The following is a 26,839-nucleotide window of genomic DNA, read 5'->3' on the forward strand; positions in this document are numbered from 1 at the left end:
ATTACCATATAAATGCAATCACGGTGAGTGTTTGCAGGTAATTTTATAAGGATTTAAAGTAAATGTAATAAATATTTGAAGGAAAGCACAATGCTTTCTTATAGGCGCTATTATTCCACTGTTGTAACAACAATACCCCAAACCAGTAATACTGGACCCTTTCAAATAGAGTATATATAAAGTACCTATTCTCTCCCCCTCTCCACTCCCCCTCTCCCCTCTTTTCCCATCCCCCTCTCCTCTCTCCCCTCTTTCCCCATCCCCCTCTCCTCTCTCCCCCTCCCCCCTCTCATCTCCCCCCTTTCCCCCCATCCCCCTCTCCTCCCTCCCCTCTTTCCCCCCTTCCCCTCTTTCCCCCCTCCCCTTCCCCCCTCCCCCTTCCCCTCGCTCCCCTTTGTTCTCCCCTCTTATCTCTCCTCTTCTTTCCCCCTTCCCCTCCCCATCTCCCATTTGTTCTCTCCTCCCCATCTCCCCTTCCCTTTCCCCTCTCCCTTTTCCCTTTCCCTTTCCGCACCCCCTTTCCACTCTCTCACAGGGATAGAGAGGGTAACAAAGGGGGAGGGGTATGCCTATATATATATATATATATATATATATATATATATATATATATATGCATACCCCTCCCCCTTTGTTACCCTTTCTATCTCCGTGAGAGAGTGGAAAGGGATAGGGAAAAGGGATAGAGGTAGGGGGGGGAGGGAAGAGAAGGGAAAAGAGGGGGAGAGGCATCGGGAGAGAGTTGAGAGGGAGAGTGGAAAGGTGAAGGGGCAAGGAAAAGGGCAAGGAAAAAAATATGTTTTTTTACTGCCAACCTTTCCCTCTTACTGGCATTTTCTGGCAGGAGAAAAGTTCCCATTTTTTTACTGGGTGCCAGTAAAAATACTGACGGTTGGCAACACTGGCAGTATCCCTATACACATTAAGATTGGGAACATTTTATCTTGGGTTGTTGTTGGTGGTGGTGGGTCATGGTAATGGCAAGAAATGTACAGTTAAATTAAAATTTTTTTATTTTTTTTACCATTTTGGACCAGATATTCGTTGATAATAAGAAAAAAAAATTGCATTTTGCTTTTTTAACTATTCAGATTTATTTACTACACATTGCATTTATCAGCTAGGTTAAAGCGGGGTTCCGGGCATATTTTTTTTTTTTGCAAGCTAAAATTAATCGCATTATCCACTTAAGACCCGGACCATTATGCAGGTAAAGGACCAGGCACGTTTTTGCGATTCGGCACTGCGTCGCTTTAACTGACAATTGCGTGGTAGTGCGACGTGGCTCCCAAACAAAATTGGCGTCCTTTTTTCCCCACAAATAGAGCTTTCTTTTGGTGGTATTTGATCACCTCTGCGGTTTTTTATTTTTTGCGCTATAAACAAAAATAGAGCGACAATTTAGAAAAAAATGCAATAATTTTTACTTTTTGCTATAATAAATATCCCCCAAAAATATATAAGAAAACATTATTTTTTCTCAGTTTAGGCCGATATGTATTCTACATATTTTTGGTAAAAAAAATTGCAATAATCGTTTATCGATTGGTTTGTGCAAAATTTATAGCGTTTACAAAATAGGGGATAGTTTTATGGCATTTTTATTAATAACTTTTTTTTTACTACTAATGGCGGCGATCAGCGATTTTTTTCGTGACTGCAACATTAAATGGTGGACACATCGGACAATTTTGACACATTTTTGGAACCATTGTAATTTTCACAGCGAAAAGTGCTATAAAAATGCATTGTTTACTGTGAAAATGACAATGGCAGTGAAGGGGGTTAACCACTAGGTGGCGCTGTAGGGGTTAAGTGTGACCTCATGTGTATTTCTAACTATAGGGAGGCGGGGCTGGACGTGTGACGTCAGTGATCGTTGTTCCCTATATCAGGGAACAGACGATCACTGACATTGCCAGAGTGAAGGACGGGGAAGGTGTGTTTACACTCACACCTCTCCCCGTTCTTCAGCTCCTGTGACCGATCGCGGGACACTGGCGGCGATCGGGTTCCGTGGTCACGGAGCTTCGGACCAGGTCGCTTGCACGCGCCGGTGACCCACGGCTGGGCTCCTAAAGGCGACTTACCTGTACATGCCTGTGCCCAGCCGTGCCATTCTTCCAACGTATATTGGCGTTAGGTGGTCCTTAAGTGGTTAAATAGTCCCTAAAACATATTTTTGTGTCTCAGGGTGAACCACAGTTCAAAGCCTGTGAGTGAGGTTTTGTTACCAGAATGACTTATGTCCTTATGTCCTTACAAGAGACTGGATGACTATCTGTGCCATCTCCCAGGTCATATCTCTTTTGGGGTTGGCACTTATAAGATAAGAGAATGATGAGGAATTCTGGTTTCATGTGAGATGAAAGGCCCTGCACAGCATGACACAAAACACAGTGTGGTCTTTGTACGATGGGACCAGAGGGGCTCATTCACAATCCCGGTGGAATAATATATCTGAAATAGTATTGTTTCTTTGTAATGCCTTAACAATATATGTGTATTAGTAATTCATATATAAACCAGTTTAATACATAGATAACTAGGGTCCCAAGTATAAGATCCTATGATAGCTTAAAAGTATTAGACTGCTTTGATCACATTCTGGCATTAGTTCAAAGAAACTTCCCAAAGCATCTGTGCTGACCATAAACCTTACCTCAATCATAATACAGATGTAATCGAAGTGCCAGAATGTCTGACAATTGTTTGACATATAAAACAATTTATGATGCTATACCAAGATTCAAGTCACAGGGGGTCATAAATCATGATCAACTCTGGTCGACCCTATCATTAGGAATAATTCCTTAGACACCACTGCCCCCCACAGGTTAATATCGGCATGGTTCAAGATAGCCATATCCTTGGTTGCTAAGGGCAGCTGACCTAACATAGTATCATGTGACATTGCCAGTCACGTGATAATGAAATACACACCCACTTCTTTGGGGAGATAAAAAGTGATTACACAGGACAGGAGGGGATGCTGTGATGGCTAGAGGATCTGTGGATCTGATGGCTAGACTGATAGGATTGCGAGGCTGATGGGAGCTGATCTCTGAAGGAAGCTGGAAGGCAGACATTGACCGCAAACATGTAGCAATAGTTCAAAGAGAATCCTTCATTAGGACTCTCACTTCTCAAACAGAAAGAACTCTTACCTTTTGGCAATTTGGAGGTTTTCACATTGAAACCATTTAAATATACTTGGCAAATATAATTTGGGAGTTGGTTATTTCTACCTGCAGTATGAGATAATTGTATTCCAAATATTAAAGACATACACATTACGTTTGTCTTTGAAAACCTAAGTGCCAACAATGGTAAATCGGTTTTAGAATGAGGTATGTGAAAATACATTTTTCCTAAATTTAAAATTAAACTTGTTTGCATTGCAAAGCTTGTGTACAATATGACATGTGTTCTGTACACGTATATATAAGTAGTAGCAAGAGATCTGTTTGTCATTGAGAAGAGATAATACAATGTCAAGGTACAAGCCGCCAGGTTTTAAATATGCCAGGATGATTTAAATAAGAGCTATGAATATACCTTGTCATATAATGTAAATATTATCTGAACATTCAACCATCGCTTATCTCTGATTATCACGAATTGTACTTGATTTAAATTTTGCACTATATCTTTAGTTTTGTATATATATATATATATATATATATATATATATATATATATATATATATTTTTTTTTTTATTATGTTAAATATTCAGTTGTGTTGCTTTTCCTCAAAATAGCACGGATAAAATCATTTTGATATCCTGTATTGTAGGAAAATTGTACATCTCCCAAAGCACAGATTTACATATTTCCATAAATACAACAATATTTTATAGTTCAGTATAAACATTCTGACGGTATATGTAGGCTTTATGCCGAGATACGTCAATTGGTCTGGGTCTTAAGTGGTTAAAGGAAAGCTGTTAATAGAAAATTTATTTTTAGGGTGGAACTCCGCTTTAAGAATTTTAATAAACTGATGCAGTGAAGACTCGAGAAACATTTTTATTTGCTATTGTTGACGTCATATCTAAAATATATCCATTGCAGCCTAACCAGTCTTTCTGTGAACCCGGTCATGTAGCTGGTGTGTGTACACCTAAACCCCACCGACCTGTACAAATGTGTGGCAGAGGTTTGTACCGTTGTGGTGGACAGGATCACTGCCTTGCACCCTTTCTTACGGGCAAATTCAATGACTGTCCTGCACAAGACTTTAGCAATCCCTTGGCCCCGGTGGCTTTGGTCCACACACATTCTTCTGAGCTCTGTGTTTTTCTCTCCTCCGGGTAGATACGAGGGGAGAGCGGCCACCATCCCCGCAAACTCCCCATCGGACTCCACCACCCAGAAGTTGTACCCTTCCCGCTGGAGATAATATTTGGGGATGTCTTTCATGTCACCTGCCAAAGTCTGTGCGGCATAGCCATAGAAGAACTTTCTTCCGCACAGCCAAAGCACAACCAAAACAACAACCACATCCAAGATGGCCAGAAGGATGGAGCCCACGGTGACCAGAGGGAGCAGAAATCCAAGAATCATGAGGAGCCAGGTGTGAGGAAGCCTCAAAACTTGGTAGAAGGCAGTGGACGGGTGTTCTTGACATCCTTCAAAGAAGAGTTTTTTGACTGCAGGAAAATCTGAATGCTTGTACTGTCGTACAACAAGTGTTGCCATTGTGTCCCTGAAACAGAATAGATGTGTAATTCAATGCTATTGCTAATGTTCAACATGTTTAAAAATGTGTTGGTTGGGAATATCAGGAATAGGTAGGAAGGACAACCTAGTACTCCTAGTTGATTTGACCACATATGTATATATATTTTTTTACATTAAAGTGGAACCTCGGATTACGAGCATAATCCGTTCTAGGAGAATGCTCGTAATCCAGAGTACTCTCATATCAAAGCGAATTTCCCCATTGAAGTCAATGGAAACAAAAATAATTTGTTCCGCATTGACTTCAATGGCATGCAATACCGCATGGGGGGGGGGGCGCTGGAGAGCTTCGGAAATGTCTGTAAAGGCCCGAGGACAGTTCAGCTGACCTCGGCAATCCTCAGAAAGACTCCGTTCCCGAGCCTTTTCGAGGTTTGCCGAGGTCAGCCGAACTGTCCTCGGGCATTTATGTGCTTTTCTGAACGGCGCCGTTCGGCTCTGGTGCCCTCCCTGTCTTCAGGCCAAACGCAGTACTGCACACCGCTTTGGCCTGAATCCTGCTCGTGTTGCGAGACAACACTCACAAACCGAGTTAGGATTTTAGGAAATACAGTGCTTGTATTTCTTTTCTGCCAAAGTTTGCTGTTACCATGTAATATAACTGTGATGGATATATTGTATATTAACCACTTAAGGACCGCCTCTTGCACATATACGTTGGCAGAATGGCACGGCTGGGCACAAGCACGTACCTGTACGTCCTCTTTAAGTGCCCAGCCGTGCCCGCGACCCAGTCCAAAGCTCCGTGACCGCGGCTGCAGTACACGCAGATCCAATCGCCGCTGGAGTTCCACGATCAGTCCCCGGAGCTGAAGAACGGGGAGAGCTGTGTGTAAACACACCTTCCCCGTTCTTCACTGCGGCACTGTCATCGATCGTGTGTTCCCTGATATAGGGAAGCAAGATCAATGACATCACACGTCCAGCCCCGCCCCCCTACAGTTAGAAACACATATGAGGTCACACTTAACCCCTTCAGCGCCCCCTAGTGGTTAACTTCCAAACCGCAATTGTCATTTTCACAGTAAACAATGCATTCATATAGCATTTTTTGCTGTGAAAATTACAATTGTCCCAAAAATGTCCCATAATGTTGCGGTCACAAAAAAAATAGCTGATCGCCGCCATTAGTAGTAAAAAAAAATATTATTAATAAAAATGCAATAAAACTGTCCCCTATTTTGTAAACACTATGGCCCGGATTCACATACAGCGGCGCATAGTTATGTCGGCGTAGCGGCGAGCACAGTATTCACAAAGCACTTGCTCCCAAATCTACGCTGGGTTCCCTCGGCGTAACTCGTCGTAAGTGGCAGTGGGCGTGAGCCATGCTAATGAGACGTGACCCCATGTAAATGATGGGCCGCGAGTCATCAAGATACGAATAACGACGTATCCCAGTGCGCATGCTCAGAATCACGTCAGAACCAACGCCTAAGATACGTCAAATCACTGCCTACGACGTGAACGTAACCTACGCCCAGCCCTAATCACGTACTACGTAAACGACGTAAAAAACGACGGTTGTGTTCCCTGGTGCAGCCATTTGCATTGATGCTGCTGACTTACACCTGCTTTATGAGGCTTAACTTTACACCAGACGCACGACTTACGTAAACCGCGTATATTAATGCCCTGGGCGCAAGTACGTTCGTGAATCGGCGTATCTCACTCATTTGCATATTCGAATCGTAAATCAATGGGAGCGCCCCTTGCGGCCAGCGTAAATATGCGCCCACGATACGACGGCGTAGGAAACTTACGTCGGTCGGATGAAGCCTAGTTTCAGGCATATCTTGCTTCAGAGTCAGGCGCATAGATACGACGGCGCATATGTGCACTTACGCGGCGTATCCAGAGATACGTCGGCGTAAGTGCTACGTGAATCCGGGCCTACAAATTTTGCGCAAACCAATCGATAAACGATTATTGCAATTTTTTTACCAAAAATAGGTATCGGCCTAAACTGAGGAAAAAAAAAGTTTTTTTTATATATTTTTGGGGGATATTTATTATAGCAAAAAGGAAAAAATATTGCATGTTTTTCGAAATTGTCGCTCTATTTTTGTTTATAGCGCAAAAAATAAAAACCACAGAGGTGATCAAATACCCCCAAAAGAAAGCTCTATTTGTGGGGAAAAAAGGACGCCAATTTTGTTTGGGAGCCACGTTGCACGACCGCGCAATTGTCAGTTAAAGCGCCGCAGTGCCGAATCGCAAAAACTGGCCAGGTCCTTTACCTGTATTTTGGTCCGGGTCTTAAGTGGTTAATGACATTTTTTTATGTCCTATACAGACCACACAACATTAAAGATGGGTGCAAGGTCCTGATGAAGCACAACTGTGCGAAACTTGTTGGCCATCTGCATCTCGCAATATTCTGTAACTACTGTGGTCTATATCAACATTTGATATCTGTTTTTATGTCCGCCAATACATTTTGATATTTTTTCAAACATATGTGTTCAGTGTGTTCACCTTCAAACAGCATTGGCATCTCTCATTAAAATCCCCTACCATGGGAGAGATGTGTCTCTCATATTCTCTTTCCTTTTATTTTCATTGTCAATTGGGATTGTGAGACACCATTATGTGTTTCTGGAGACAATCCTACCCCTTCTTTTTAGTGCTTGTATTGCGAAACGCTCGTTAACCGCGTTACTCTCAATCCGAGGTTCAACTGTAGAAGTTAAAGCATTGCAAAGGGGAGTGCTGCCAAAGTACCTGAATGCCATACACCGGAGGTTTCCAAACTGCAGCCCAGGGGCCAGATTTGGCCTTTTGCGTGCCTGTATCTGGCCCTTGGGATTCTCCCGACTGGCATCAATGTCCATCAAAGGGGCACTATTTTTTCCATTCATACCAACAACAGGGCACTATTTTTCCTATTGATACCAACAATGGGGCACTCTTCCTCCCATTGATACCAACAATGGGGCACTATTCATCCCATTGATACCAACAATGGGGCACTATTACTTCTATTACAACCAATGATGGGGCACTATTCCTTCTATTAAAACCAATGATGGGGCATGGTCATGGACATTTTCTACTCCCACTGTCCACAGTCCGGCCCCCTTAATGCCTGAAGGACAGTAAAATTTGGAGACCCCTGCCATACACACTGCTTTTTCGGAAGCCAAAATATTTAGAGTGAAGTTTTTGCGGTGGGAACTCCTACCACTGCCACTGCGTTTGACAAAAAATTCAGACCGCTCGATGCGGGCATTTGGAATGAATTGTCAAAGAATAGCACCTTTTATGGCATAGGTTTAAACCAATCCATTGAATACAATGGCCCTCCATGTCATATGGTGCATCGGTGCCTAAACTGTACTGAATAAGCCCTTGTGGATCTCTTAGGGAATAACGTGGCTTTAGGAAGCCAGGAGCTTATCTTCAAACTGAAGCACACATCATTGTGACTGGAAATCCCAATGTATTCCAAGCTGAGGTTCACCAATAATGTCAGCTCAGCCCAGGGCTGGACTGGGACAACAATTTGGCTCTGGACTTCATCCAGACTGGCCCACTTCGACAGGTCTCTCCCATGGCGGCTGGACAACTCCTGCACCCCCCCCCCCCAGCCACCCAAGCCCCCTCTCCCCCTTCACTAGCCACTAGCTGTTCTACTTTATTAGAGTCGAACGGCTGGTACTGGTACTCTTATAGGCAGTACCAATGGGGAAGGTAGACATTATTTCACCCGGGGAAAAGAATCAGTTTGGTGCCCCCCCTTATGGGACAAGATTAGACAGAAGTGAGAAACTCCCAGGCCATAGCTGTTGAGTCAGCTGTCTGTCCCCTCCCCCATGCTCCTCTGTCGTTGTCCCTGCTTCTTTGTTCCCCCCAGGTGAGCGCTGCAGAAAGGGAGAGACAGAGGAGCGGAGGGGGGCGGCGGTCCACTGTCACTGAAGCCGGCCCACTAAGCCATCAGCCCACCGGGAAACTCCCTGTAGTCCCAATGGCCAAATGTTGACTATATTGTTGGGGTAGTACTCTCGGACTTTCACTCGTTTCAATGTACCAGTGCCTAAATCATACTGAATAAGTCCTTCGTGTTTTTACTCTGTTCCAGCAATAAAATCTTTAGGAAGCTACCGTAGAAGCTTACCTTTAACGCTTAAGGACCACCGCACGTCCTTTTACGTCTACAGAATGGCACGGCTGGGCAAATGGGCTTACAGGTACGTCCCCTTTAATTTGCTGGCATGTGGTTGCACGTGCGCCACCGGCAGAGCGCTTGCGACCATGTCGCAAGCTCCGTGGCCGTGCTCGCGGGTACTGTGGACTCAATGTCCGCCGGTGTCCCTCGATCGGGTCACAGAGCTGAAGAACGGGGAGATGTCAGTGTAAACACAACAACATCTCCCTGTTCTTCCTAGTGACATGTCACTGATCGAATGCTCCCTCTCATCGGGAACAGCGATCAGTGACGTGTCACTCATAGCCACGCCCCCTAAAGCCCTGTACACACGATCGGATATCTGATGGAATCTAATCCGATGGATTTTTTCATCGGATATCCAATGAAGCTGACTTTCATCAGTCTTGCCTACACACCACCAGTTAAAAATCTGATCGTGTCCAACGCGGTGACGTAAAACACTATGACGTGCTGAGAAAAATGATGTTCAATGCTTCCTAGCATGCGTCGACTTGATTCTGAGCATGCGTGGATTTTTGACCGATGGATTTCCCCACAGATGATCGTTTTTTTTTTTTTCGATTTAAAATTTGAAACATGTTCTATTTTTTTTCACCGATGGATAAAAAACCGATGGTGCCTACACACGATCGGTTCTTCGGATGAAAACAGTCCATCAGTCCGTTTTCATCAGACGAGCCAATCGTGTGTACAGGGCTTTACAGTTAGAATCACTCCCTAGGACACATTTAACCCCTTCAGCGCCTCTTACTAGTTAACCCCTTCACTGCCAGTGTAATGTTTACAGTGATCGGTGCATTTTTTATAGCACTGATCGCTGTAAAAATGACAATGGTCACAAAATGGTGTCCGATGTGTCCGCCATAAAAAAATCGCTGATCGCCGCCATTACTAGTAAAAAAAAAAAAAATATTAATAAAAATGCCATAAATGTATCCCCTATTTTGTAGACGCTATAACTTTTGCGCAAACCAAACGATTAACGCTTATTGTCGATTTTTTTTTTACCAAAAATAGAATACGTATCGGGCTAAACTGAGGAAAACTTTTTTTTATATATATTTTTTGGGGATATTTATTATTTCAAAAAGTAAAAAAATTATATATATTTTTTTCAAAATTGTCGCTCTATTTTTGTTTATAGTGCAAAAAATAAGTGCCGAATTGCAAAAAGTGTCCTGGTCTTTGGCCAGCCAAATGGTCCGTGGTCTGAAGTGCTTAAATAAAATAAATAGAAATTTCAAGCTGGCTAATAAGTTCCCCGGAGTTTTATGTTTATTTTAGATGATTTCTATGGATACAAGTGACAAACCTGTTTAGCGGGTTGATCCGGTCCTTTTGGTATCTTCTTGTGAGTTGAGTTTTTAAATTGAGGCTTTCAGGAAAGTGACGGTAGTCCTACACGGGGTGGACGGCAGTCCCACGGACTTGACCTGGTCTGTCCTTTTTTCCTCCGGCGTACTGTTATCGTTCAACCCCTCTGAATTATTTACCATCCCGATAAGTTTGCCAGGATTTGGGCTCTCAGTCAATAATTAACTAATAAATCTGATCCAATTCAAGAGCTAGACATCGGCATTCTATTCTAAGACGGCCTTATACATTTCTTGAGGTACATCTAGGTTTGGACTAGGGTTGTCCTGATACCACTTTTTTAAGACCGAGTACAAGTACCAATACTTTTTTTTCAAGTACTCACCGATACCGATTACCAATACTTTTTTTTTTTTTAAATGTCATGTGACAGTTTGACAGATGGGGACTGACAGGTGGCTGGCACTGATAGGTGGCACTTTTGGGCACTAGCTGGTGGCTGGCACTGATAGGTGGCACTTGTGGGCACTGATTGCACTGATAGGTGGCACTTGTGGGCACTGATGGCACTGATTGCACCGATAGGTGCAGGTCGGCAGTGGGTGCAGGCGGGTGGTGGGTGCAGGTGTGTGCAGAGTGCATGGTGCAGGCGAGTGGTGGATGCAGGTAGGTGGTGGATGCAGGTGGGTTCAGGGTGCAGTGGGTGTAGGGTGAAGGTGGGTACTGGGTGGTGGGTGCAGGTGGGTGGCGGGTGCAGGTGGGTGGTGGATGCAGGTGGATGCAGGGTGCTGGTGGGTACAGGGTGCAGGTGGGTGGTGGATGCAGGGTGCTGGTGGGTACAGGGTGCTGGTGGGTGACGGGTGCAGGTGGGTGACGGGTGCAGGTGGGTGGTGGATGCAGGGTGCTGGGTGCAGGTGGGTGGTGGATGCAGGGTGCAGGTGGGTGGTGGGTGCAGGTGGATACAGGGTGCAGATGGGTGCAGGAATGTCTTCCCTCTCCCAGCACAGACACCCATCCCCCTTCCTGTACATTTAGCACACTTTAAAACACACCCCTCTGAACACAGACCTCAGATACAGTGCGGCTCAATCCTGTGAGAGAGCTGCCCCTCCTCCCAGGCTCCTCCTCATGACCTTTATGACACGTCAGAGCAGGGAAGGAGCCGCCTAGTAAAATCTTTCCAACCCCGGCTCTAGTGTGACAAGCGGCAGCGAGCGATGCTGCGAGAGTGCGGGCGGGCGGGTGTCGAGAATCCGGCTGGACACTTTTAAATACAGAAACCTGGCTTCCGTCCCACCCTCTCCAGCCTATGACTCCTCCCGTCCTCTCCGGCCTATGACTCCTCCCGTCCTCTCCGGCCACTGACTCTACCCTCCAACCAGGCATCTGGAGCATTTGCGCGAGTAGAAGTCCTCGGTATCGGGACAACCCTAGTTTAGACGCCAAAAAAACTGCCATATAAATTCCATCATGAGTGAGTGGCTGCAGTTTATTTTATAAGGATTTAAAGTAAACTTGTGAATGTTCTAAATGTATGAACTGTAGCACTACCCCCACAGGAGCTGCTGGTTTGTTTTGGGTGGCACGTTACCTCGTGGCTCCTCCGCCGTCTAGGGGTGTATGGTGAATGTAGCAGTAACGGAATGTCCACGACAGGTGGTCTTTGCTGTGCTCTTTATTACCCGGCCGGGTAAAAACAGTAAAACTTGTGGTGAAGAGTAGCGGTAAAAGTAGGAGAACAGCAGATTCAGGCGTAGTGATAGGGAAACAGTCCTGCTCCCACTTCTTGCGCCACTCCGGCCTGAGTGGGTATAGTGTACCCGGACAGGCCTCTCTCACTAACATGGCAGCCAGAGTATCACTCGGAACTTAGAGGAAAAGTCTCTGCCACAGACCTTCCTTGGGATTTAGATAACGGAGGTGATTCTCCTCAATAGAATTAGCCTGGATCTCCTTCAAATTGCTTACAGGTTACCGACTGACAGGTGACCAACCTCTCAGTGTCCGGTTACCTTGATCCCCGGTGGTTTGTCGAGACCCTATTGCAGGGCTCAAAATTTCAAGTACTGAGCTACTAGCCAGGTCTCAAGGGTTACTCGCCACCAGTCGCCCCACCTAACCCCTACCATGCCCCGCCTCTAATCCCGTCCCTAAACCCGCCCTCAAAAATTGTGTCATTTCATGAGATAATTTATATGTTTTTGTTTTGAATAACTTAATTCTGTTTTATGCAGAACTAAGTTATAAAAATATTAACAACTTTATCCGTGCCCACCAATGCCGCCTGCCCGTGTCCACCATAATGCAGCCCGTGTCCTCCATAATGCACCCTGTGTCCTCCATAATGCACCCTGTGTCCTCTATAATGCAGCCCGTGTCCCACATAATGCAGCCCGTGTCCCCCATAATGCAGCCCGTGTCCCCCATAATGCAGCCCGTGTCCCCCATAATGCAGCCCGTGTCCTCCATAATGCAGCCCGTGTCCCCCATAATGCAGCCCGTGTCCCCCATAATGCAGCCCGTGTCCCCCATAATGCACCCCGTGTCCCCCATAATGCAGCCCGTGTCCCCTATAATGCAGCCCGTGTCCTCCATAATGCAGCCCGTGTCCCCCATAATGCAGCCCGTGTCCCCCATAATGCAGCCCGTGTCCCCCATAATGCAGCCCGTGTCCCCCATAATGCAGCCTACCTGTGGATGAGAAGAGAGTTGTCGCTGGATGATCAGAGCAGGGAACATCACAGCTTTCATTTAAATAGCTGTGTGTTCCCCTGTGGCGCGCTGTCACATAAGCCCCTCCTCTTGAACTTTGATACATGTCACCTGTCCTAGGGTTGGACAGTGATCTGTCTATCAAAGTCCCGTAAAAAGAGGAGGGGCTTATGTGACGGCGCGCCGCAGGGGAACACACAGCTACTGAAATGAAAGCTGTGATGTTCCCTGCTCTGATCATCCAGCCGGGGGCTCTCCTCCTCTCTGATCGGTGGTGCTCCCCCCCCCAGGGCTCCCAGGCATCCTTTCTCGCCAGCCCTCAAAATCCACTCGCAAAATGCGAGTGGATTTTTTGAGGGCTGCCCTATTGGATCGCCAGCCTCTCATTGGCTCTCCTCAGATGGACTCACCGAACAGCTTCCTCACTTGGGACCTTCAGAATTGGGAACCCAATCGACTACCGGGCTCCCTGCCACAGCACAATTGTTGCGGGCCAACATGGTCCCGGAACCAGGAACACCGCGTGGCACGAGCACCCCGGCCTGGAAGGCCATTTCGCCAGATGCCGTGATGCAGTCACCCTAAAGGTGGGTGCCGCACTCGAAGAAGAACCCAGACCAATGGTCGTCTGTCCCATAAATACCCTCCTCCAGCATGCCCAGCGAGAAAAATCACTCCTGATTGGCTGCTGGTAAAGGGCATCCAAACCTCAAAACTGCTGCCACCTGTCGTCCTGGGATGGGAACAGCACCTCAGAAGCAATAGAATGAGCCCACAGCACAGCCAAGCTGAGACAGAGACCCAAATTTGAACATAACAATTGGATCAGAGTCAGTTAACACTCTGATCCCCCTCTAAGTTTAACTAGCAATTCTGTCATATAGGTTCTATTTTTCCACTGTTGTAACCACAAAACCCCCACCAGTAATACTGGACCCTTCCGAATAGAGTATGTAAAGCATGTGTGCTCCTTCACCCTCCGCCAATGACTAGGTCCCAGGCAATGTCACGTAAGAATGAAGGTGTGTGCCAAGTATAATGAAGCATACAGTGGGTATAGAAAATCACTGTGCCCGTCAAATGCATCCATGTGCTGGGGTGATGCAATGCAATTTGGTGGGTGGGAGATGCGATGTGGGCAATGTGATTTGGTGGGGGCAATGTGATTTGCTGGGGGTGCGATGCAATGCAATTTGGTGGGGGGGCCATGTGATTTGGGGCAATGCAATTTGGCGGGGGGCGATGCAATTTGATGGTGGGGTGATGTGCTGGGGTGATGCAATGCAATTTGGCGGGGGGAGACACAATTTAGTGGCGGGTGATGTGCTGGGGCGATGCAATGCAATTTGGCGGGGGGTGCTGCGATGGGGGAGATGCTATTTGGCGGGGGCAATGTGATGTGCTGGGGCAATGCAATTTGGTGGGGGGGGATGCGATTTACACACACAGCTCCCGGTTCTCGCTCTGTAACGTCGGGAACGGGGATTGGAAATTCCGACAAGAAAACCGTTGATTTTTTTCAGACGGAATGTTGGCTCAAAACTGTGTTGCCTACACACGGTCACACAAAATTCCAACCGTCAAGAACGCGGTGACGTACAACACTACGTCGAGTCAAGAAAAATAAAGTTCACTTCTTCCGAGCATGCTTGTTTTTTGGTGCGTCGCAATTACACACAGAAGACCTTTTCATGTCGTAAAAATTGAGAACCAGCTCTCAAATTTTTGCTGTCGGAAATTCCGACCAAAAGCTCACATCAAACTTTTCTTATCGGAAATTCCGACCGTGTGTACGCGGCATTAGATTCTCTCCAGCAAGTGTCCTCCCCCGGGCCTTCGAAATTTGGCTTGACTTCTACCAAACTGTGCTAGACAGACTAAGGACCACCACCAGGATTAGTGGGTCCAAGACAGGCTTCTGGGCCTACATGCAGAGCTCACTTTAGCAGCACCTTCTTAGGCCAGGGGCCTGAGGCAAGAAAGTGAGCACATGGCCCAGCCCAAATATTTATACTCTCCTAGAATGCACCAGTGGCCATGAACCTCCTATGGGACTGGCTGGAAAAAATATAAAAATTCATAATTCAACTCAGTTGTACTCTCAATCTCATACTATGGCCTGCGGTAGCAGTGACACCTACTGGTATGAAATGCACAACCTAATTGAGCTAAGGGAAATACCAGACAAAGCTAAGGGAAATACCAGACAAACATTACAATCAGTCCGAGCTGCCTACAAACTAAATTTCCATTATAGGCCCAACTTAGGACCAGGGGGGCTACATATAATCACAACATCCCTTGTAGGCCTAAAACAAAAGAGGCCTATCGGGGTTACATTTGCTGCAGCCAGAGAGGCGCTACTAGCTGTCAATAGAGGGTGCACTTATGAGAAATATTCTTATGCTAGTTTTATCCAATATAGAAACAGCGCCCTCCACTGGTTCCTGTGGGAAGATCCTTCCTTATAAAGATGGTAATCAGCCGTAGAGTGTAAAATACATGGATCTCAACCTGAAAATAAATCGCTTTCCATTCACGGCCCGGGGACAAAGCTAGTTAAAGGATATGTGCAGATGAATTAATGTTTCACTCACCTGTAGCTGTGCCTCATTTATTACTCTAGGAATAGAAGCACACTTCCCGTCTACATGGCAGTAAGCACAACGTCCTCGTGTCCCCTCTCTCCCTATCTTACTAAGCATATCTAGATGTCCTCATGTTACCTCTCTCTGTCTCACTGGACATAAAATAGGATAGAAGTCACCTGTAAACTCAATGCCCTTCTATTTATACTCACTGGTTTTATTTCATTGCAGGAAAGGTCTTAAAGCCCAACTCTGGGCAGGAAAAACAAGTCATCCCGTGCCCGCACTGCAAGGGTTAGTTGCTCATTTTGTCCAGCTGAGAGGAGAAACTGCTTTACTTTCCTGATCCACCATTCCCCAGCAGATGGCGCTCCCCTACAATCTGGCGGTGGACTGTCCCTCAGCACCCTCATGTTCAGGGTAAGGCTAGGGTCCCTCCATTTGTGTTGATGATCTCAGGACTCTAGACCAGTGTTTCTCAACTCCAGTCCTCAAGGCGCCCCAGCAGGTCATGTTTTCAGGATTTCCCCTCGGATGAAAGGGCTGTGGTAATTACTAAGGCAGTGAAACTGACCGAATTACCTGTGAAAAATAATGGAAAGCCTGAAAACATGACCTGTTGGGGTGCCTTGAGGACTGGAGTTGAGAAACACTGCTCTAGACCACTAGAGCGCGGTCTAGTTCCAGGAAGGACCAAAGGATCCGGTAGGTAAATCTCCTTTTATTGTTCATCTAGAGCAGGGGTCTCCAAACTTTTCAAACAAAGGGCCAGTTTATTGTTCTTCAGCCTTTAGGAGGGCCAGATTGTGGCCAGTGGGGGGCAGAAAAAGCCCCGGCCCAACATTGGTGAGAATAAATATGGCCTCATGGTTTGCGATCAGTAGGATAAGGAGTAGTGCCCCTATTAGTAGGAGTAATTGTATCTCATCATTGGTATCAGTGAAAGAAAAAGTGCCCCCTTCTTGGAGTCAGTGGGAAGAATAGTGCCTCATATCAGTGGGAGGAATAAAGCCCTGAGGGCCGGATAAAGGCTAGCGAAGGGCTGCAGTTTGGAGACCTATGATCTAGAGCAGCAGTGATAATGAAACTTTGGCACCCCAGAGGTTTTGGAACTACATTTCCCACGATACTAATGCACTCTGCAGTGTAGTTGAGCATCATGGGAAATGTAGTTCCAAAACATTTGTATGCCAAGGTTCACCATCATTGCTCTAGAGCGAAACAAGTAATTAACCCTTGCAGTGCGGCATAGTCCCACTGTAAGGGATCAATTCTTATTTGAGTTTTTATTTTTTTATATTGTTTATTTATTTAAAACAGAAGACTGGTCCGCATGAACCACATCATTAACAGTTTAACAAATAGTATCAGTAAGCATACATACAGAGGGGGCAAAACATTTACATAATATGGTCGAAGCCAGTATTTTACAGTGTCAGTAATAATGTCTACCAAAAGCTGGGGTACAGGTATCCAAGGACTATTCCGCCATCCTCACTCCATCCCCGCCTCCAGCTGTACCTCCAATTCAAGCCTGAGTTGGGCTTTAGGCTGGGTTTGTGCTTGAGTTCAGGCCAGGTTCACATATGTGCGGTTGTGGGTTTGTGCCAGGGGTTCGGTACGTGTCTGTTCATCCATTCAGGCCAGGTTCACATTTGTGAGGCCGTGGGTTTGTGCCTGGGGTCCGGTACATGTCTGTTCACCGGTTCAGGCTGGGTTTACATATGTGTGGCTGTGAGTTCATGAACAGACGCGCACCGGACCCCAGGCACGAACCCACAGCCGCACATATGTGAACCCGGCCTGAACCAGTGAACAGACAGGCACCGGACCCCAGGCACAAACCCTCGACCACACATTGTTCACAGTTCAGGCCGGGTTCACATATGTCTGATCGTAAGTTCATGCCTGGAGTTTGGTGCGTGTCTGTTCAATGGTTCACACCATGGGGTTGGTGCCTGGGGTCCAGTACGTGTCATGTGAACCCAGCTTGAACTGGTAAACGGACACGCACCAGACCCCAGACACGAACCCACGGTCATACATATGTGAACCCGGCCTGAACCGGTGAAGAATGTGCGGTCGTAGGTTTGTACCTGGGGTCTGGTGCGTGTCATGTGAACGGAAAAAAAATTGCAGCCTCACTGTGCCCATCAAACGCAGCCACTGTGCCATGAATTGTCACCACCGTTCCATGCCATCAAACACAGCCACTGTGCCATCAATTGTCACCACTGTTCCATGCCATCAAATGCAGTCACTATGCCATCAATTTGCACCACTGTTCCATGCCATCAAATGCAGTCACTATGCCATGCCATCAAACGCAGCCACTGTGCCATCAATTCGCACCACAGTGCCATGCCATTAAACGCAGCCACTGTGCCATGCCATCAAACACAGCCACTGTGCCATGCCATCAAACACAGCCACTGTGCCATCAATTGTCACCACTGTGCCATGCCATCAAATGTAGCCACTATGCCATGTCATCAAACACAGCCACTGTGCCATCAATTGTCGCCACTGTGCCAATTGTCACCACTGTGCCCTTTAATTGTTTTAACTGTGCCCATTGTCCCCACTGTGCCTATTGTCGTCACTGTGCCCTTTAATTGTCGCCACTGTGCCAATTGTCCCCACTGTGCCTATTGTCACCACTGTGCTCATTGATGTCACTGTGTCATTTGTCGCCGCTGTGCCCCTCCCCCCGGCACTTACCTTTACTGGAGTCAGCCATCCACGTCCTCGATGTCTTCTCCCGCCCTCGATGACGCTTTAGCCAATCAGGTTACCGGTAGCCAGAACCGGGCAACCTGATTGGCTGAGACGCCTGTCAGTCTTATCCAAGGAACGCACTCCCCTTGCGTTCCGAGGGCTCTGATAGGCACTTCCGTACAGCAAACCAGCTGCCGTTATTCAGATGGTCGGCACTCATGTCCGGCCATCTGAATAGAACAGCGGCAGCGGCGACAATAACATAGATTTGTGCAATGCATGAATCTATGTTATTAGACTCAGTGGCGGTGAGAGCCAGAGGGGGCGGCGCTCCAGCGCCCTCTATGGACGAACCGCCACTGCCGGTGAACAATGTGCGGCCGTGGGTTCGTGCCTGGAGTCGGTGCTTGTCAGTTCACCGGTTCAGGTGCCATTCAGGTTTACATTTTTGCCTGAATTCGCACCTGAATCTGACCCAAACACGCACAGAACCCTCTTTGAATGCGGAACACAGCCGCCCTGGACCCGTGGGAACCAGCTTTATTGAGAGCTGGTTACACTCGCCTGTCATGCAAATTGGATGTGTTGAAACTCACATCCAATTTGCATGCAGTTTTTGTAAACCCAGCCTCGGGTGTGATTCAGGTCTGAATTTTTGCCGGAATTTGCACCTAAACCGCACCAAAAACACGCACATGACCCTTTGGCAATCCACTCCACAGGCCGCCCTGGACATGTGGGAACCGGCTTCACTGAGAGCTGGACACACCCGCCTGTATTGCAAATTGGATCCGGAGAAACACATATCCAATTTGCATATACATGAACCCGGCCTCAAAGTAGATGTAAACCCTAAATTACTGGTATTTGGTTTCCCAAAGCACTCTGGAGAACACAAAATTGTCTCTCCTTTCTTCATAAGATATATAAAACACATTTTTTTCCTCAGTTTAGGCCGAAACGTATTCTTCTACATATTTTTGGTAAAAAAAAAGCGCAATAAGCGTTTATTGATTGGTTTTGTGCAAAAGTTAGATAGCCGGATTCAGTAAGACTTACGACCGGCGTATTAGTAGATACGCCATCGTAAGTCCGAATCAGCGCCGTCATATCTTTAGGCGTATTCTTAAACTGAGATACGCTTCACTGTTGCTAAGATACGACCGACATAAGTCTCCTACGCCGTCGTATCTTAGCTGCCTATTTACGCTGGCCTCTAGGGGCGTGTACGTGGATTTACGCCTAGAATATGCAAATGAGCAAGATACGCCTATTCACAAATGTAGGTAAGCCCGTCGCAGTAAGCTACGCCGTTTACGTAAGGAGTTTTTCAGGCGTAAAGATAAACCACCAAAAAGATGGCGCAGCCCATGCAAGGTATGGACGTCGGAAGTGGCGTCAAATTTTACGTCGTTTGCCTAGGGCAGCACAAAACCTAAATACACTACTGGTTAAAACCCCTCTAGGTTGCTACATGAGTGAATATCATTTTTACTTTCAAATGTATTATTTTATTTCTGAAAATAAAATTAATTTAATATTTTACGATACAGTAGATATTGACATAACCTAGTAGATGTCAGCTGAACACAATAAAAACACAAACAAACAAGGGACAAAAAAATTTCCTTCAGGTTTAAAAGAGAAAAAAAAAAGAGAAAGACTATACAATATAGTGCAGGGCTCGACAAATCCCGGTCGCCAGGTTGCCATGGCGACTAGAAATAGGGTCCTGGTGACTTGGCTTGGAAGGGGGGGGGGGCATCTGGTGGTGAGCCGTTGGTATTACAAGTTATAACCACCAGATGTGTAAGCTGGAGCCATCTGGTGGTGGCCGTTGGTATTACAAGTTAAGCATTACAAGTTAAACAGCAATTCTAATGTAATTTTTCACTATTTTCACTGCCATCTTCTTCCCTCTAATTAGAACCCCCAAACATTATATATATATTTTTTATCCTAACACCCTAGAGAATAAAATGGCGATTGTTGCAATACTTTCTGTCACGCCGTATTTGTGCAGCGGTCTTATAAGCGCAGTTTTTTGTGAAAAAAATACACTTTTTTAAATTAAAAAATAAGACAACAGTAATGTTATCCCCATTTTTTTGTATATTAAGAAGGATAATGTTACGCCGAGTAAATTGATACCCAACATGTCACGCTTCAAAATTACGTCCGCTCGTGGAATGGCGACAAACTTTTACCCTTTAAAATCTCCATAGGCGACGTTAAAAAAATTCTACAGGTTGCATGTTTTAAGTTACAGAGGAGGTCTAGAGCTAGAATTATTGCTCTCGCTCTAACGATCGCGGCGATACCTCACATGTGTGGTTTGAACACCGTTTACATATGCGGGCGCTGCTCACGTATGTGTTTGCTTCTGCGCGCAAGCTCGTCGGGACGGGGCGCGTTTTCTGGCTCCTAACTTTTTTAGCTGGCTCCTAGATTCCAAGCAAATTTGTCAACCCCTAAAATAGTGAGATATTTGAATATCAGAGGTTAACCACTTAAGCCCCAGACCATTTGGCTGGTTAAAGACCAGGCTACTTTTTTGCGATTCGGCACTGTGTCGTTCGGCTCCAGCGCCCCCAACCTCAGGCCAAAAGGGGTACTGCACACCGCTTTGGCCCGAATCCTGCTTGTTTTTTGCGAGACAACACTTACGATTAGTTAGGAATTTTTTAAATACATAGGTAGATTCACAAAGAGTTAGGCCGGCTTATCAGTAGATAAGCCGACCTAACTCAGAATCTACGCCGGCGTTTGTTTAAGCGTATGCTCAAACAGAGATACGCTTAAACAAAGCTAAGATAGGCCGGCTTGCGCCGTTCTAGCTTAGCTTGCAATTTTTTGGATGGCCGCTAGGTGGCGCTTCCATTGCGGCCGGCGTAGATTATGTAAATGAGCTTTTACGCCGATTCCCGAACGTACGCGAGCCCGCCGCAGTCGATTAACGTCGTTTCCGTAAGGCCTTAGGCGGCCTAAAGTTATTCCACCTATGAAGTGGAATAACAATGTTAAAGTATGGCCGCCGTTCCCACCGCGAGGTTCGAATTTTTTACGTCGTTTGCGCAAGTTGTCCGCGAATCGGGAGTTACGTCGTTTACGTACACGTCGAAATCAATAGGCCCGTACAGCGTACTTACCCGCAATGCGCACTGGGAAATGTAGGCGCCCGGCAGATGCGCAGTAGCAAAAAACATCAAACAACGTGAGGTCAAGCCTCATTTCCATACAACACGCCCCCCTCCAAGTCATTTGAATTGGGCGCCCTTACGCCCGCTCGTTTGATGCTACGCCGCCGTAGATTAGCAGGTAAGTAGATTGAAAATCACTACTAGCCTAACTAATTTACGGCGGTGTAGCCTAAACAGGCTAGGCTAGGCCGCCCTAAAGTTAGTCCAATCTCTCTGAATCTACCTAACAGTGCCTGTATTGCGAAACGCTTGTTAACTGCGTTTCTCGCAATCTGAGGTTCCACTGTACTTTACAGGTGCAACCACTATCAAGTTTAAGCCTATTTTGGATCCTATATAAGAATATCAGTTTACAGGGAGCAATATTCAAGAATCTCGGGTATACACGTGGGGATATTCAACTGAGGTAGAAATATTAACAGAATACACTATATACACCCCAATTTGTACATATCCACTAGGGGCAGCATAAGTAAGTTTGGTGGGGTGGGCATTAGTATGTCCAATGCCTAGATCATTTTTGTCCCCTAGGTGAACATATTACAATATATAATTGTAGCACACGCTAGTGTATGCTTCTAGAAGTGAGAGTAGGTAAACGAATAGTCTGGCCCAGGGATAAACCTGAGCCACTGAATCTGGGTCAGGGTTTTTAGAGACCAGGGCTGGATGACTCATCTTGGCAGCCCTCTGGTGCCGCCCCCTGTTTCTATAATGTTAGAGAATGTTCTAGAAAATAGTGAGCGGGAGCTAGGAGTGGTTGCCTTACATATTTAGGAGTCCTTAGCCAATCCCCAGGTTGGGGGCCTGGCAGGGAGCTAAAGAAGCCCTTAAATAGACTTGAGCCATGTCAGCAGGGGAGTCGGGTGGAAGATGGAGAAGCAGTGCTGAGGAGAGGCTGCTGGCGGCCCTTGAGAGACCCTTAAATGGGGAGGGGTTTTTACCTTAGGCTGGAGCTCCGGAGGCTAGCTTGGAAGGATCCCACCAAACGAGGCAGTTTTCCATCGGAATAAACTCTTAGGCCTCGTCAAGTTCCTTGTGAAGCCGCCGAGGATCTCGGCGAGCCAAGTTTCCCCATTGACTAACGAGGAAATAGAGAACATGTTCTCTATTTGGCTCGACGAGTTCCTCGTCAGTTTCCTCGGCCAAAAGTGTACACACGACCGGTTTCCTCGGCACAATACGGCTCCCATCGAGTTTCTGGCTGAATTCCGCCGAGAAACTCGGTCGTGTGTACGGGGCCTTACGGGTTTTTGCTAAGGAATTCCGCTCAAGTCGTCTTGCATACAGACAGACACACCAAATTCTGACCGTCAAAAACGCGGTGACGTACAACTACGATACACTACGTACACTAAAAATGAAGTTCAATGCTCTCATGTTCTCTTTCTAAGTCCGTCGGAATTTCCGACAGAGAAAGTCAGATGGGGGGCATATACACGGTCAGAATATCCGATTAACCACTTAAGACCCGGACCATTATGCAGGGAAAGGACCTGGCCAGTTTTTTGCCATTCGGCACCGCGTCGCTTTAACTGACAATTGCGCGGTCTTGCGACCTGGCTCCCAAACAAAATCACCGTCCTTTTTTTCCCACAAATAGAGCTTTCTTTTGGTGGTATTCGATCACCTCTGCGTTTTTTTTTTGCGCTATAAACAAAAACAGAGCGATAATTTTGAAAAAAAAATCAATATTTTTTTTACTTTTTGCTATAATAAATATCCCCAAAAAATATATATATTTGTTTTTGTCCCTCAGTTTAGGCCGATACGTATTCTTCTACCTATTTTTTGTAAAAAAAAACGCAATAAGCGTTTATTGATCGGTTTGCGCAAAAGTTATAGCGTTTACAAAACAGGGGATAGTTTTATGGTATTTTTAATCATTTGTTTTTTACTAGTAATGGCGTCGATCAGCCATTTTTTTCGTGACTGCGACATTATGGGGGACACTTCGGACAATTTTGACACATTTTTGGGACCATTGTCATTTTCACAGCAAAAAATGCATTTCAATTGCATTGTTTATTGTGAAAATGACAGTTGCAGTTTGGGAGTTAAACACAGGGGGCACTGTAACATTTAGGGTTCACTTTGTGTGTGTTTACAACTGTAGGGGGGTGTGGCTGTAGGACTGACGTCATCGATCGAGTCTCCCTTATATAAGGGATCACTCGATCGATGCAGCCGCCACAGTGAAGCACGGGGAAGCCGTGTTTACATACGGCTCTTCCCGTTCTTCAGCTCCGGGGAGCGATCGCGAAGGGGTGGCTATAAACAAATAGCCACGCCGTCGTCCCGGATCGCTCCCCGAGGCTTACCGACCGCCGCATGTACCGGGGGGGGTCCCGATCAGACCCCCGACCCACGTCAAGCAGAGGACGTACAGGTACGTGCATGTGCCTGTCCGTTTCATTCTGCTAACGTATATTTACATGAGGCGGTCCTTAAGTGGTTAAAGGCGACGTGCCCTGCCGTGCCATTCTGCCGATGTATATAGTCGGTAGGGGGTCCTTAAGTGGTTAAAAAAAATCCGTCTGACTTTTTTAATCAGAAATTTCGAACGTGTTTACACGGCATTAGTTGACCCAGGAGTGAGCCAGCAGTTCAGTACAAAGGAACCGAGTTTCTGCAGGTGGAAGGAAGATGAGGAATCTGTAAATAGGGAGGAAGTTGTTCCTGATTCTGGACATTTTCAAGTTGGGCATCCCATAATTTCTTACCCCATCCAATTTATCAACCCCTAATAAAATACCAAAAACAAGCCAAAGGACTGATTTCTGTAGCCTAAAAAAGACTAAACAATATCAACTCTTCAAACCACAAATATAAAGATGGCTTGAGAGACCACTCCTGAAAGGCTACAGTAATTTCACATTCTGAACACGTTACATGTTCCAACCCTATTCAGGGTGTAACATGTTCAGCGCCCCCTACCTCACATCCTTATACCCTTCCCTTTAACAGTGGCCGGGGGGTTCTTCTCCCCGCAGACACTGTCACAATTTAAAACAGTGTGGCTGTGCAGGTCTCCACCCACGTTGTCACATCTTTCATTCAGAGATCTGTGAATGAATGAACTACAAGTTCCTTCAGAAGATACTGTATATCATCTGCACAACTCATATTTTATCATTTAATATCGGAGACACCCTGACCGTAACAAAAAGCTGTGGTTATTCTCAGGTCCGGGACAAGGGTTTCCCCATGACTAAGCCCCGGGGGGAGGCGGAGTGAAACACAATGGGGCAGTAGAACGGCTAGTGGCTAGTGAAGGGGGAGAGAAGGCTGGGGGGGGGGGGGTGCGGGAGTTGTCTGGCTGCCATGGGAGAGACCTGTCAATGTGGGCCAGTCTGGATGAAGTCCAGGGCCAAATTTCTGTCCCAGTCCAGCCCTGACCACCGAGTGCAGAAGTGTCCAAGAGAAAAGCCGCGAGTGGAGTAGAGAGCCATCAACACACGCACATTTTTTAATGTTAAAACTGAGCTGCACATTGATTTTGACAAGTGATTGACTGCCTGGCGTAGGCGCTTGCCCACCATAAATAGAAAGGTACAGTTTGGCATCTTTGGGTGCTGGATGACCTTGCCAGGGCCACCATCAGGGGGGTACAGGCAGTACACCTGTAAGGGGCCCGGAGGTCCCCAGGGGCCCAGATGGCAACCCCCTTTTTTTATTTATTGTTTTAATATTTTTTTATTTTATATGTATATATATATATATATATATATATATATACAGTGAGGAAAATAAGTATTTGAACACCCTGCTATTTTGCAAGTTCTCCCACTTGGAAATCATGGAGGGGTCTGAAATTGTTATCGTAGGTGCATGTCCACTGTGAGAGACATAATCAAAAAAAAAAATCCAGAAATCACAATGTATGATTTTTTTAACTATTTATTTGTATGATACAGCTGCAAATAAGTATTTGAACACCTGAGAAAATCAATGTTAATATTTGGTACAGTAGCCTTTGTTTGCAATTACAGAGGTCAAACGTTTCTTGTAGTTTTTCACCAGGTTTGCACACACTGGAGGAGGGATTTTGGCCCACTCCTCCACACAGATCTTCTCTAGATCAGTCAGGTTTCTGGGCTGTCGCTGAGAAACACGGAGTTTGAGCTCCCTCCAAAGATTCTCTATTGGGTTTAGGTCTGGAGACTGGCTAGGCCACGCCAGAACCTTGATATGCTTCTTACAGAGCCACTCCTTGGTTATCCTGGCTGTGTGCTTCGGGTCATTGTCATGTTGGAAGACCCAGCCTCGACCCATCTTCAAAGCTCTAACTGAGGGAAGGAGGTTGTTGCCCAAAATCTTGCAATACATGGCCCCGGTCATCCTCTCCTTAATACAGTGCAGTCGCCCTGTCCCATGTGCAGAAAAACACCCCCAAAGCATGATGCTACCACCCCCATGCTTCACAGTAGGGATGGTGTTCTTGGGATGGTACTCATCATTCTTCTTCCTCCAAACACAGTTAGTGGAATTATGACCAAAAAGTTCTATTTTGGTCTCATCTGACCACATGACTTTCTCCCATGACTCCTCTGGATCATCCAAATGGTCATTGGCAAACTTAAGACGGGCCTTGACATGTGCTGGTTTAAGCAGGGGAACCTTCCGTGCCATGCATGATTTCAAACCATGACGTCTTAGTGTATTACCAACAGTAACCTTGGAAACGATGGTCCCAGCTCTTTTCAGGTCATTGACCAGCTCCTCCCGTGTAGTCCTGGGCTGATTTCTCACCTTTCTTAGGATCATTGAGACCCCACGAGGTGAGATTTTGCATGGAGCCCCAGTCCGAGGGAGATTGACAGTCATGTTTAGCTTCTTCCATTTTCTAATGATTGCTCCAACAGTGGACCTTTTTTCACCAAGCTGCTTGGCAATTTCCCCGTAGCCCTTTCCAGCCTTGTGGAGGTGTACAATTTTGTCTCTAGTGTCTTTGGACAGCTCTTTGGTCTTGGCCATGTTAGTAGTTGGATTCTTACTGATTGTATGGGGTGGACAGGTGTCTTTATGCAGCTAATGACCTCAAACAGGTGCATCTAATTTAGGATAATAAATGGAGTGGAGGTGGACATTTTAAAGGCAGACTAACAGGTCTTTGAGGGTCAGAATTCTAGCTGATAGACAGGTGTTCAAATACTTATTTGCAGCTGTATCATACAAATAAATAGTTAAAAAATCATAAATTGTGATTTCTGGAATTATTTTTTTTTTGATTATGTCTCTCACAGTGGACATGCACCTACGATGACAATTTCAGACCCCTCCATGATTTCCAAGTGGGAGAACTTGCAAAATAGCAGGGTGTTCAAATACTTATTTTCCTCACTGTATATATATATATATATATATAATTATTATTAAAGGGCCCAAAGGT

The 26,839-nt window shown here is 46.0% G+C and overlaps 1 protein-coding gene across 1 annotated transcript; it reads right to left on the bottom strand.

The window, feature by feature from the left end:
• Positions 1-3,957: 3,957 nt before the first annotated feature.
• LOC120924772 (N-acetyltransferase 8-like) lies at positions 3,958-10,353 on the bottom strand. The gene is made up of 2 exons (XM_040335792.1): positions 10,228-10,353; positions 3,958-4,709 (listed from the first exon to the last, which is right to left on the bottom strand). Exon 2 carries the CDS (start codon positions 4,700-4,702, stop codon positions 4,031-4,033), a length of 672 nt encoding a protein of 223 aa, XP_040191726.1. The 5' UTR covers positions 4,703-4,709; positions 10,228-10,353; the 3' UTR covers positions 3,958-4,030.
• Positions 10,354-26,839: the final 16,486 nt, after the last annotated feature.

This window comes from Rana temporaria, chromosome 1 (assembly GCF_905171775.1).
Source record: "Rana temporaria chromosome 1, aRanTem1.1, whole genome shotgun sequence".
NCBI lineage: Eukaryota > Metazoa > Chordata > Amphibia > Anura > Ranidae > Rana > Rana temporaria.

What these genes read in the sequence shown, in the direction of transcription:
- LOC120924772 (XM_040335792.1), bottom strand. Translation starts at nt 4,702, where the DNA reads ATGGCAACACTTGTTGTACGACAGTACAAGCATTCAGATTTTCCTGCA.